This window comes from Acomys minous (genome assembly GCF_964271855.1).
Source record: "Acomys minous genome assembly, chromosome: 8".
NCBI classification, from domain to species: Eukaryota; Metazoa; Chordata; class Mammalia; order Rodentia; family Muridae; genus Acomys; species Acomys minous.
This window is the reverse complement of record NC_140489.1, coordinates 80,698,588-80,712,630: the sequence shown is the minus strand read 5'-3', so window position 1 is coordinate 80,712,630 and position 14,043 is coordinate 80,698,588. Positions and strand designations below refer to the sequence as shown.

At 40.6% G+C, this 14,043-nt stretch overlaps 1 protein-coding gene and 1 pseudogene across 3 annotated transcripts in view; one reads left to right on the top strand and one right to left on the bottom strand.

Annotated features, from left to right (window-relative positions):
- Positions 1-102: 102 nt before the first annotated feature.
- The window catches only part of PRKAR2B (protein kinase cAMP-dependent type II regulatory subunit beta), a 97,511-nt gene continuing 83,570 nt past the window's right edge, over positions 103-14,043 (bottom strand). The window contains exons 7-12 of one of the 2 annotated variants that reach the window (XM_084791851.1): positions 10,868-10,969; positions 8,523-8,597; positions 6,257-6,322; positions 6,017-6,155; positions 1,993-2,133; positions 103-385 (exon numbers count right to left, since the gene is read on the bottom strand). In XM_084791851.1, the coding sequence (XP_084647977.1) occupies positions 2,000-2,133; positions 6,017-6,155; positions 6,257-6,322; positions 8,523-8,597; positions 10,868-10,969 (516 nt within the window). In that variant the 3' untranslated portion in view covers positions 103-385; positions 1,993-1,999. Of the gene's footprint in view, positions 2,134-6,016; positions 6,156-6,256; positions 6,323-8,522; positions 8,598-10,867; positions 10,970-14,043 lie in introns of both variants that reach the window. The other variant, XM_084791850.1, reaches the window with a different exon arrangement.
- On the top strand, positions 2,140-6,007 carry LOC311603063 (glyceraldehyde-3-phosphate dehydrogenase-like; annotated as a pseudogene). Its single transcript has one exon. The product of its transcript is annotated as a glyceraldehyde-3-phosphate dehydrogenase-like (transcript).

Here is a 14,043-nt window from a genome sequence, read left to right as displayed (position 1 = left end):
TGCTGTATGCTATGGGGTTATAGCTTCCATGAACCATATCTCATAGATTTTGTTGCATTTATACAGTAGACAAACCATAATAAGAAAACAATGCTTAAAATATTTATTATAAAAGTGTGCTTTATTTTAAGGAAAATTTAAATATAACCAACAATACTGAAAATAACATAACTGGCATTTATAGCCTTGGTTGGAGTTCTTTACTCAACAAGCATTTGTTTACTGTTCCATGAATGTTAACAATCAGCTTATGCAATGCAACAAAAGAGAACTTGAAAAGTGAATAAAGAACACAGAATGATGAACCAGGAATTTAGGTGGCTTTTTTTTTTCTTGTCTTTCTGCTTTGGGAATGTGTCCTTGTTTAACACATGGCTTCTGAACTCTGAAATAGAAAACACGTTACCTTCATGTAAAGAGAGCTCTTTTTCCTACATCAACAGCTACGCTTAACATACTTTAACTTCGTGTTTATGCATTACCAAATTAACATTCAAGCCATGTTTCCATGTACAAGTAGGACTATAAACATTCTCTTATAAGATCACGACAGCCATAGATGAATTTAACATATATAGATACCTCTGTTCCTTAGAAACATGTTTCCCAAAATGAAACTACCAATTTAAAGGTGTATAACTGGTGAGAATGTCTCTAGACATTTAGTCATGGGGCCTGAAAATCAGGTAAAAGTATATTGCTTTGGTTGTGTATAACAATTCATCATATTTGGCATAAAAATAAGCATCTTGGTGACCAAAGAAAAAGCTTGTCCTCTGTGTACTTTTAACTGACTTGACTTTAAAGCCAAGGACAAAGCCTAAAGTGAAGTACAGACAGAAATTCCACCAATCACCGTGCATGGCTTTGCTTGTATACAGACTCATCTCCACCACTGTAGTAGAGGGTGTGAAGGCTGGAAACAACAAACACACTTGATTGGCTGCTGATCACGAGCTTGCTGGTTGGTGATCGTGACAAGAACAGAAAACCATCGGCACAGAATGTGCACAGGACTGCAGTACTTGGACCATAAAGAGCAAAGCAACATTCTGTGGGCATGTGCGTAAGAATTCCAGACAGTTTTTGATAGGAAAGTTTTCCTTTTTCTTGATAGGAAAAAATTCCTTTTTCTAAATATTCAGGACTTTTAGAGGACAAAAAGTCAGATTTAAGCTTAAATAGCCTTCAAAAAAAAAAAAACCCTTTGTGACGTGTCAAAATGCAATTTATAAAGAATACAGGGGGTTGCAAAATAAAAAGGAAGATGTGATAAGATATATTTGATGATGGAAAATGTATTTATGATCTTTGATATTAAAAGACTCTATGCCCAGGCATCATAATGACCAAATTACCAGCCTCAAAAGCCACTTGATTACGTAGGCTACTGACTGACATTTGTCAAAGAAGTCAAAATGTACTTTATTGCAAAAATATAAAAAATTTTAAAATTGCATATGATGTTTCATACCATTCCACCAATAGGCCAAGGCTAACACAGAACTTATCAAGCCAGAAAAACTAGAAAATGAAATGACTGACACTTGACTATATGATGAGTTATAAAAAGAATGTGATGCCATGTTAAATCGCATGAAACCAGCTTCCCTCTTAAATGGGCACAGTCAGCAATATATTTGAATAATCCAAACACACAGGTTGGCCTATGATTACATCTTTTAATTATCTCCTTAAACATGTATGCTTTCAATATATTAACCATTTGAATAAAACTTTAAGTCAAATAATTTTTATGGAATAGAAAGTCATTTTTATGATTATGTTGATTTATGAACTACCCATTAGAAAGTGATGTTAAAGCCTATTGACTATTAAATCACTACTATTTACTGATACATTGTAAATGTTTTTTGTTTAAAAAAGGAAAAACCTGAAATCACAGAAAATGCTCAGCATCTACACAAACACGTTCCGGGTGGACTGACCACTACTATGCAACTGTTCACTAATGGTCTTTCTGCTCCATACTTTAGCTTCATGCAGTGGGCTCAACAATATCCATGTTTGTCCCAAACAGTGCGACTAATTGTTCTTCGTAGGTGGCGATGTTCCTTTTCATAATTTCCATGCAAGGTCCCAAAAGCCTTTCAAATGCTTGCACATCCATGGCTAAGAAAAGGAAAACATTAAATTAAAATACATTCTTTGCAAAACTCAGGAACTGCTAGGGCACTCCTTTCTATATGATATAATATTGCAGTCTTGATGTATTAACAATGCAAGATGAGTTTTTAGGTAGACAGTTAAAAATGTGAAAAAAAATAAGATTAAAGTGTCCCACTTCAAAAAGGGAACTAGGACTCTCTTCGGCTACAGTCTGAAATGCTTCGACAGATGACGGCCTTGTGATGCTGTTGGTGGGAGGCCCCTGACCCACGCTGAGGAAATGAGGGTCTTAACATGGCAAGGCCTCAGAGCTTTCAAAAATCAACCATTTATGCCTCACCCTACTTATATCAACACCCCAATATAAATACCCAAAGCTGGTACCAAAGTGTTTCTTACCCAGTTTTCAGAGTTTGCACTATCACACTGTGAAGATTTTACACACTTCTACCAGTTTATGCAATTCAGATTAATGTGCTCGTTGGCTTCTACTGATTGATATATGCATCACTTTGCCTATCTGCTTCATGTATTTTTTTTTTTTACTTTGTGTTTTGGGTTTTGAGGCAACCTGGCTGTGTAGTTCACATTGACCTTGAACCAACTGGGCTTGAAGTTATGATCTGAGCTTCAGGTGCTGGAAATACCAACAGATGACACTAGGCCTGGCTGTCTCATGCATTTTAAAACTAGGTTTATAATATACAGTGGAAAACAGTATACTGCTTTACATATCAAAATGTATCTCTCAAATTTGCAAAGGTAAAAAGGCAGGGTTTATAAGGCTTTATGGGCATTCCTGCATGGTACAGCAGGCACATTAGTATAAATAAGAGCAGCCTAGACATGTGTACTGAATCACTAACTAGGCAAATGAACTACTTCTCTAAACAAGTACCAGGAGATTAACAAAAAAAAAAAAAAAGCCATCTGAGAAACCAAATCACCACTACACTGAGACGTCCATCTACCCTAGTCAAAGCACCTCTCATCAAGAAACAAGAGCTGGCCAGGACCCTTGGAGAACGGAGCCCTGCTCTACCATGAGAATATAAATTAGTGTAGCCACTAGGAAATAGGTGTAGAAGTTCCTCATTAAACCAAAACCAGACCTACAATTTCATCCCGGCTCTGCCATTCCTAGACAAATGTCCAACGGAGTCAGCATACTATAGAGATATCCACCTGCCGTGTATACTGCAGCCAGTCACAACAGCCAAGATATGCAAGCAGCCTAAGTTCCCATCAACAAATGGGAAAAGAAAATGTATATGCACAATGGAGCATTACTTAACTGTAAAGAAAAACAATTGTATCATTTGCAGAAAAATGAACAAAGCTTGGAAGCACCTTAAGTGAGAGACACTGTATATTTTCCTTCAGATCGAAAGAAAACGAAAAATTAAAAAAAAAAAAACTTCCATGAAAGTGGAAGGGAACCCATTTGAAAAGTGGAATGGGGCTCTCTGCTGCTCCCTGTCCCAGAGACGGCCATATCTTTTCATGTAGTGACAGTCCAGTCCCTTGGACACAATGGCGAAATTCGAAGTGTACGATTTAGGCTGTATTGGGTGCCTGGTTATCAGGGCTGCCTGCTCATCTGGCAAGGTGGAGAATGTTGCCATCAATGACCCCTTCCTTGACCTCCACTACATGGTCTACATGTTCCAGTATGACTCTACCCATGGCAAGTTCTGCGGCACGGTCAAGGCTAAGAACAGGAAGCTTGTCATCAACGGGAAGCCCGTCACCATCTTCCAGGAGTGAGATCCCGCTAACATCAAATGGGCTGATGCTGGTGTCAAGTAAGTTGTGGAGTCCACTGGTGTCTTCACCACCATAGAGAAGGCTGGGGCCCACTTGAAGGGTGGGGCCAAAAGGGTCATCATCTCCGCCCCTTCTGCCAATGCCCCCATGTTTGTGATAGGTGTCAACCAAGAGAAGGATGACAACTCAAGATTGTCAGCAATGCTTCCTGCACCACCAACTGCTTAGCTCCCCCTGGCCAAGGTCACCCATGACAACTCTGACATCGTTGAAGGACTCATGACCACAGTCCGTGCCATCACTGCTATCCAGAAGACTGTGGATGGCCCCGCTGGAAAGCTGTGGCGTGATGGCTGTGGGCTGCCCAGAACATCATCCCTGCACCCACTGGTGCTGCCAAGGCTGTGGGCAAGGTCATCCCAGAGCTGAATGGGAAGCTCCCCGGCATGGCTTTCCTACCCCCAACATGTCCGCTGTGGATCTGACATGCCGACTGGAGAAACATACCAAGTATGATGACATCAAGAAGGTGGTGAAGCAGGAATCCGAGGGCCCACTACAGGGCATCATGGGCCACCCTGAGGACCAGGTTGTCTGCTGGGACTTTAACAGTGACTCCTACTCTTCTACTTTTGAAGCTGGGAGGCATTGCTCTCAACGACAACTTCGTAAAGCTCATTTCCTGGTATGACAATGAATACGGCTACAGCAACAGGGTGGACGACCTCCTGGCCTACATGGCCTCCAAGGAGTAAGAAGCCCTGGACCACCCACCCTAGCAAGGACACAAGAGCAAGAGGGAGGCCCTCAGCTGCTGAGGAGTTCTTGTCCCTACTCAGCCTCTGACACTGAGCATCTCCTTCCGATTCCATCCCAGACCCCCAGAATAACAGGAGGGCCAGGGAGCCCTACTCTCTAAAATACCATCAGTAAAGTTCACTGTATCCTGTCCCCCCCCCCAAAAAAAAGTGGAATGGGACCAACAAAGAGAAGGAGGGGGTAATGATGGAGAATATGCAAAGCAATGCTATTCATGAAAGCGTTACACCTTTATACAAGTAATATATACTCATTTAAAAAATCATTTTAAAAGACCTGGTCAGGAAACTATTTCTAAGGAAAAACTAAGCTATCTATACATTCACATATACACTTACAAGTTGGACCCAAAGCTGATAAAACATTTACCAGTGAGTGATTAGACAGTTTATTGTGTATATGTTTACCTTACAGAATGTAAAAGTTTTATGTATAAATGAAACTCCTCTAGAGAAAAATTGTTTAAAAACAGAAAATTCCTGCAAATCAAACAAAAAGAAATTGCACCGGTGGAAAGCGCAGGCAGATGGTGATGACATGGGTGTTTCTCAGTTTTCCTTGTATTTTTCTATCCTTCTTGTATTTCTCCCACTTTAGTATAATTATTACAGAATAACGTAACGAGCCTCTCACATCACTCTTAGCAGTCAATAGCTCAGGATTTCTGTCAGTTATGTCTTCTCTTACACTTATTTAAAACCTTTTACAAAGTGACTTCTGTGAGGAATTAATTCAGAAGATCCTTGCAAATCTCAAAAGCACTCAAACTAACTTTTATCTTCTTGAATTGTGAGGATAATTTTTGTCAAGCCAATTTTCTCTTTTAAAGTCATTTATGTCGCTATTTTATGAACTGTGTTTTTCATTACCAAAGTGAGTGATTTCTCAGACACCAAGTCCCTATAGGTGCCAACTGAAAGTGACATTTCTTCCAGGCTCCCCTGGTAGAACAAAGCAACAAGAAGCTGGATAAACGCAGCTGCTTATGCTCCGGCAGACCTGAGCGGTCCCTGGCGAGGAGTGGTTCACTTCTCACTGGCACCGCAACTTCCTAGCAAAGCTTAATAAATGAACAGCATCAGAGTGCCATTTTAGACCTCTCTTTTGAGAGACACAACACATGGCATTTTCTTAACAGATTATCTATAAAACTTGTGAGCTGAGAGTTCTTATTTCAACAAAGTCCATACCTTGGTCTTATTCTGTGAGGACCTCAGCACTTGTGAACCCAATAAAATGGCCCATTTGCTATGAGGGCCTGGAATGCAGGTGTAACCAGGCCCACCTCTGTGACCCCTACCTAAACATTTGACAGTCCCAATGGCATGTGCAGATGCTGCTCTTGGTTTGTTAGTGACCAGGGCAAGCTCTCCAAAGTACTGTCCTCGAAAACACCGAGCAATTTCCACGGCGCCGTTCTCTTCCACTTCTGATTTACCCTAAGAAAGCAACAACTCAGTTATATTGAAGTCTAATATCTTTTTTTAATTCATTATTTTCCTTGCTAATATGAGGAATTTTAGGGGTGATGAATGTTTACCTTTCTTTTCATTGTGATTTTCACTTCTCCAGATTCTACAATAAAAAAAGAATCCGCCAAGTCTCCCTATTAAAAGAAAACAAGAGTGGAAGGTGAAAATGCAAACCCCACCACAACCCTGAAAAACATACCCTTGGAGCTGGGCTAAAGATTCCAGCCTGTAAAGTGAGGTCATAGAGAAGACTCTCCTTCATCTTCTACACTCAGAACTTATGACTGATAACCCTACAGTAACATTTTTATCTGTAAAGACATCTGAAATAAAAAGACAGCCCCGCTGTTATCTCAGCAGCCCCTTCCAGCAGCAAGCTGTGTCAGCATGCTCAGTGCTCCTGGGAAAGTAGTAACGTGCTCGCTCCCTGCCTCCACCCAAAGTAACCAGCATTAGCACAGTGACCTGGCCTGAGCGGAAAGTACCTGGGAGCACTCAGAAGCAACAGGTGTTGGCTTTGGGACTGTTACAGCCTTTAAACACCAAGATGGCATGCTGGTCCACGACAGTGTACTTCAGTCTGAAACATCTGACGCCATCTCTAACTACATACCCAGTATTCCTGTTTTTTGCATGAACTCTGGTTTCAACTGATGCCCCCTCGAACATTCTTTGTTCGATTTTTGTTCACTGTTTAGGACCCTTGAGAGGAATCCAGAGAAACATGGGTAATTGCAAACCTCTTTGGTACAATTTAAAAACTTAGGATGAGATGGTATCAGAACCGAACTACAAAGGGTCTGACTTTCACTTTACCTTTAAGATCTCAAACAAACTAGATTGCATCACAAAAATAAATGTTGGACCTACATGTCTTAAATATAGGATATATATATATGCTTAAACAGTATACAAGGGCATCTTTAATAAAACCCAGGTATTTATTACTAGGGGATAAATCCAGGGTATATAAGGGTGTCTTTAAAAAACATACAAATATAGCTATTATTTATTGCTGGGGAATAAAGCCAGAAGCCTGCGCACACAAACAATACAATGTACCCTTCAACTGTACCCTAGAGTCCTTCTTTCATTTTCATATCGCCTTTTTATAAGAGCTTCACACTAAAATCTGAGTGTCTGTGACTTCTGACAGGTCTACCTGCTGCTGGACAAATGTGCCACAAATGTTCATAGGACCCCAGTGAGATCTGAGGCCAGGCCGTGTGCTGTTCTAATGTCCATTTCCTGGTTTTGATTTAGAACAACAGTGATGCAAGATGGGCTCAGAGAAAGTGGGTGGACAGTCTATGCAAACACCCATTACGATCACTGCAACTTTTTATAATCTATATTTCAAAATACCAGGTGACAAAGGAGAAGCGTTTGAGAGTCCAGGGCTGTAGCTCAGCGGGAGAGCACATGCTGAGCGTGTGCGAGGAGATCCGCAGTTCAGTCAACAATAAAACCCCAAAATCAGCCGAAGCAGCTGAAAAGCAGTCAGACCTTGCTATTTCCCATCTGACAGTCTCTAATTTGATTACACTTTTTCCTAATCTGACAACTCTAGCCCACACGTCTGTGTGTGCATGAGGGGTTGGGAATAAGGGAGAAAAAGATATATATTTGCCTTTTAAATCGTGTTCTTCAATCAGTCCTTGAATCTTATTTCACATGTAAAAGAAGATAACAATTCAAATAGAATAGTACCACAGAGTATTGTGAATTAAAAAAAAAAAAAACTTCACAGACTATGTAAGTGTTCAACTCCATGAAGCCTACTTTCTAGGCGCTCTCCGGCCAACTGAGTGAGGTACTGTAATACCACTGGATCTCACTGGGACCTTAGAAAAGCGTGAGGGATAGAGGATATTTTTATTACCATGCTCAATGCTTAGATGTGGTGTGATGAGAGCTCATCTTGGTGAATGCTATCTGGAACCAGCCCAAGAAGGTCTCAGGAACTGATCATTCAAAACTCTTTATCATCTGCCAATGGACCTGGGCTCTTAGTAACTTCATGGGCGAGCCAACACCTTTTCCCTCTTATAAATGGCATCTTACTCCTACTGTACATGTGGATTTCATGTTACAAATTGTAAAACAACTCAGAGAGTCAGGCAATGGCTTAATGCATATTCATTAGGAATAAATTATATAAACAAAAACATCTAAATTATTTGCTGGATGTAAAAGCATTTTTAATAAATAGCTTGGTAGAAGTAACATTCATTTAACCCAACACTGCATATTAATTATGAAAACAAAGTTTACCAGGATGTCTAAGGCCTTCTGGAATGTAACCCTACACTGAATGGTGTTTCAAGGTCTTACCTGAGCAATGATCTGTTCTCCATCATTGTAAACTTTGGTGCCAATCACATCTACCACCTTCAGGCGTTCAGAAACCTACAAGGAAAAATAAAGATTATGTTAGAAAGAGACTGTGGTGACTATTGGTTGTTAGCTTAGCTGGACTACCTTATTTTTTAGACCATAAGACGCACTTCCCACCCCCCAAAAGTGAAGGGGAATTAGGGTACGCCTTATGGTCCGATTGCTGTTTTTACTAGTTTTCTTGTTTTACTGCGCTAAAAACTGGGTGCGTCTTATGGTCAGGTGCATCTTATAGTCTGAAAAATACAGTACTTCTGGAATTAACTAAAACCCAAGTGGTGGGATACACCTGCGAAGGATTTTTTTTTCTTAATTAAATCAATTGAAGTGGGAAGACCCACTTTTAATCCAGATCTTTTGAAATGGAAAGAAACATCTTTAATCTAGATCTTTTGAGGTGGGAAGAGCCACCTTTAATCTGGGCCACACCTTCTGCTGCAGCCTCTATAAAGGACAGGGAAGGAGGCAGCACTTCCTCTCTGCCTGCTCATTGGCAAGTCCATTCCTGCCCTGGCATTAGAGCCTACTTCTGTGGGATTCTGTCAGACACTGAAGACCAGAGAGACATCCAGCTTGTGGACTGAACAACTTCTGGATTCTTGGACTTCCCATTGGCAGGCAGCCATTGTTGGACTAGTGGGAGCACAGCCTATAAGCCACTCTAATAAATGGTGTGCGCATATGCATATATTATAAATGCCTTCTCTAGAGAACCCTGAGTAATACACAGACCAATTAGGTAATCTTACCTATTTTACATGTTTAAAGGGGTAGCCTGTACTAAACAGTGTTTGCTTTGTGTGGTGGTTACATTAACTGCAAGTATCCTGAAATAGAAAAATTTGTATTTCTAGGGTTTTGTTTTTGTTTTTGTTTTTTTTGTTTTGTTTTTTTTGTTTTTTTGGTAAAATACCAGAAGCCTCAGCCACTCCCAGCCCACATTTCCATATGGCAGCAACAGAACCACGGTGCAATGGCAGCTCCTCCCTTAGAGGGAACACATGTTCTCCAGTTTGCCAGAGTCCCTTCCTGGGTTGCTTTCTGTCACGTCACACGCCTTGGTCTGACTGGACTATCTCCCTGATGCGTTCTATTTGAAGACAAGAGCTGCTAAAGAAAAGCGGCTGCCTGTGCATTCCACAGTGGCCAAGATTCTCCCATGCATAAACCGACAACCCACGGAGACACTTCCATGCTGACATTTTATGGCACCATAGGTACTTATATCTATTTCTCTATAATCACTTTCAAAAGAATTCAAATATAAGGCTCTATAAAATGTCTAGAAAAGCACTTAACAATGAATTACGGCAAAGCTGAATTTGTAAGGTAACAATTCTTTCATAAGTGTTGCATTCAAAGATAACAGCTGGTCTCACTGAGAAGACATTTGGGCTAAGAAAAGAAGGAGATTTGTGGAGGAGCCATGGAGTTGTGTAGGAGGCTGCTCTAGGCAGACAGCAAGCACACAGGTCTGAAGTGAGGACTGGCATGTTTGTGCACCGTCAGGAAGCTAGTGTCTGTGGCAGGATGAAAGTGGAACAGCTAGAAATGCTGTCAGAGAGGGAAAGACTGGGGCACAGGACACCAGACAGGCCCTCAGTGGCCTTCTGCAAAGTTATCCTGTCCTGGAAGGGTTGTTAACAAGACCGCAGGGATGTGGGATTTAAAAGGATTCTTAGGTGGCTGATAGAAGCCACACAAGAGGTAATGCCGGTACAGGCAGAAGGTGATACTGGGGAAGCTGGCAGAAAATGATTGGATGCTGAAGATCTTCTGAAGACAGGGTAGAGAAGACTGGCAACACACGGAATGCTGGTGAGGAGAAAGCTGAGTGGATGATAACTTTCTTAAGCCTACTGTCAGATAAATGGTGCCTATAAACTTGCTACAGAGTCTAGGTAAGAGCCTTACTAAAAAAAAAAAAAAAAAAAAGAATAAAATGTACTTGCAGGTAGTAAAAAAACCAAAACAACAACAACAACTAGCAATAAAACCTAATGTCACTATCTGTTCTCTTCACAGTAAAATAGGAATAGACTTTTAAAAGTATTATTATTATTATCATCATCATCATCATCATCATCGCTTTGGGGTACTACAGTGCACACTCTGTGTGGAGATCAGGAGACACCTTTCCACCTTTATATGGGTTCTGGGGATTGAACTCAGGTTCCCGAACAGTTGTCCTTTTTATTAGCTGGGTCACCTCACCAGACTGTCACAGGGATGAGTTCTTGGTAAGAAGGCAGCCACCACAGCGGAATGAAAGCCCAGCTCACCTCCAGGGACTTGAGGAATGGCAGGGACTCAATAAAGCTCTCGTACATCTTTCTCTTTTTGGCATTGTTTTTTACAATTATTCTCCTGAAGGTTACCCTGTCCTAAAGAGAGAGTAGCAAATACAAATGCAGTTAAAGTCTGAACAAATAGTTTGCTTCCCTACAAGGAATATACAATAATTGGAGACTTTAAATAAAAGCATAATTATACTCTTAACTAACTACATATTTTTATTTCTTTAGTCACAAAATTTGCTACAGAACCACAAAATTTTTCTTTCTTGGAAAAGGAAGCATTCATTTAGACCTGTGATTCTCAACCTGTAGGGCATGGCCCCTTTGGGAGAGCTGTACATCGGGTATCCTGCATATCAGATGTTTACATTACAATTTAAATCATCAGCAAAAGTACAGTTATGAAGAAGCAAAACATTATGTTAGGATGGGGGTCACCACAACGTGAGGAACTCTATTAAAGGGTCACAGCGCTAGGAAGGTGGAGAACCACTGATTGAGATGCACACATCTGACCAGCACATTGATCTCTACGCCCACAGGGAGGCACTGTTACACTAAAATATATATATATGTATGTATGTATACCAATACCATTCCCTCACTGTAGATGGCAGGGCTGCAAATTCAACTAAGTAGACAAGACCAGACCTGGATCTTTATAAAAGATAAAGAGGACAGACAATCTTGGAGTGCATTCTTTGTCGTATTGTTTTCTTAAATATTTACTTAGGTAAGACACAAAGAAACAGAAATAAATGTACTGGCTGTGATACACTGAAATAAACACTACAAGAAATACTAGTTGAAAAGAATTCATTCAAAGAGAACTGATAATGTAAGCATTCTTAAAAACATATATATATTAAGTTATTTTTCATACCCACATAATATTAGAATTTTCTTTTTGAAAATGTGAAGGTACGAAGAAACTATATTCTTGACTGGGGTCTTATTCCAGACTTCACCACATTTATAGTCTAACTTTTTTCATGTTTATATGCTCTCAAAAATGCAGAACTTAATTTAGGAATGACAGAAATGTTTACACAAACCATCTCAAAAAGCTCACAAATTTTTATGTTTCAAAAATTCTCATAAAATGCTTTCATTCTTAAGTAAATAATCCCATTATCACAGTTTGGCATTCACCAATGAATAATTACACCACTTTAGCAAAAGTAAAACTGGATATTATCTAGTTAATTCCTTGTTATGCCACTGTATTACGGATATAACTCTAGCCATAGTGGACTAAATGTGTTCCCTCCCCAAGCTCGTATGCTGCAGCCCTAACCCTCAGCATGTGGTATTGGAAGATGTGCCTTAAGAGGTGCTTGGGACATGAGTATGGAGTTGTCAAAACAGAATTAAATAATTCATTAAAGACCCTTGGAAGGCGCCTTGCCCCTCCCAGCAAATGAGGACAGAGCAAGAAGATGGCCATCTAGGGCCTTGTGGCTGACTGAAGAGTTCTTAGTCTCTCAAACAGTGAGACGTGCCTCCTATGGTGTTCTGTGCTAACAGCCAAACAGAATGAGGCACTGGGAAATTAAACATCTTGTTTCCAGAGTTAGTTTATTACCATTTAGATGCCAGCTGTACTTTGGCACCAGCTGCCAAGCCTAATGGCCTGCATTCAGCCAGCAGGACACAGATGACCTCCACATATGTGTCCCCCAATACTTACAAAATAAAAAGGAAGTGTAATAAATATATTTCTTAATTTTATGAACTAATTCACAAAAATATTGAGCTCTTTTGACGCCTGGCTCTATATCATCATTTGCTCAGATAATTTTTAAAACTAAAGACATTAGTGACTCCAAATCACCACATGTCTGGCTAAGTAATGTACATCTATAAAAGCGTCCCACGTGCTTGTCATATATAGTCAGACTTGGAAAGCAGGTACATTTTAAAGATAGACCTTTGGTTTTGGTTTTGGTTATAACAGAGAAGGCCTGAAACACTTCAGCCACTTTGAAATAAATCATGAACTCCATCTCTCAGGAAGAACTGTCTATTAATGGCCCACCATTTGACAACCTGTTGTGACCCAACAAATCCCAGGAAGCCCCATTTTAAATGCTTGCTTCTCAGTTGCTCCAGCAGTTGACTTTCTGAGTCACTGCGGTAGCCATGTCTTCTGCTAACTTCTCAGGGCTAACAGCTGCAGAGTGCTTCTTACAGAGTGGGGCCCTCAGATGAGGACTCCTCTTTGCAAACTCTCCCGCTGCACACCTGTACTTCCAGGGCTGCAAGCTGTGGATCTTTTTCATTAATTTTAGATTTATGCGCACATTAGATCACATTAAAGATGACTGTGAGCCACCATGTGGTTTTGCTGGGAATTGAACTCAGGACCTCTGGAAGAGCAGTCAGTGCTCTTAACCACTGAGCCATCTCTCCAGCCCCCCAGGCTGTGGATCTTAAAGTTTCCTTTCCTCCTCAACTTTCCCTCTAAGGGACTGGTTATGCAAATTGCTCTTGAAAAGGAAGTTTCAAATACAATGAAAGTATGTTAATTAAAATCTTAAAGATATTGCACTTACACGTGCAGCAGATCCCTGTCACAAATGTCATTTACATGTACAGACTACCAAAAAAAATTCTCTGAAAATCTTTCTCAGAAGCTTAAGAACTGTGCACACGAAAACGCTGAACCTTTTGTACATTAGTCACCAGTAGCTGGAACTATCCACGCTCAGTTGCCAATCTGAAAATGTGTGATCGTGAACCAAGGATGCGTGAGGAGACCTCCTTACTGTTCGACGCCCTGACTCTGACTGGTGGGCACAAGGTTAGCCCTACCACTGTGAGGACTGGCACGTACTTCCTGCACACAGACGTCTGCTCTGATGTGGCTGTTCTCTGTCGGCTTCGGATAAACAGATCTGTGAGCTTCCTTAACATACTTAAGTGATGCGGTTCTCAGCGCATGAAAGAATCTCCTTTTTTTTTTTTAAACCCTATAACTTGTAAAAAGTGACTCCTTTAGTAGGTATACAATAACCGCTTGGCTCCAGTGAAAAGGAATTTTAAGTATCCTGTTTCTTTTAGTTTTTATGACCTGAACCAGCCTCTGTGTCAAAGGCCGAGATAAATGATGTGCGCACTCGGTAACTCTGTGACCCTCTTGCACAGGACAGTTAAAACCT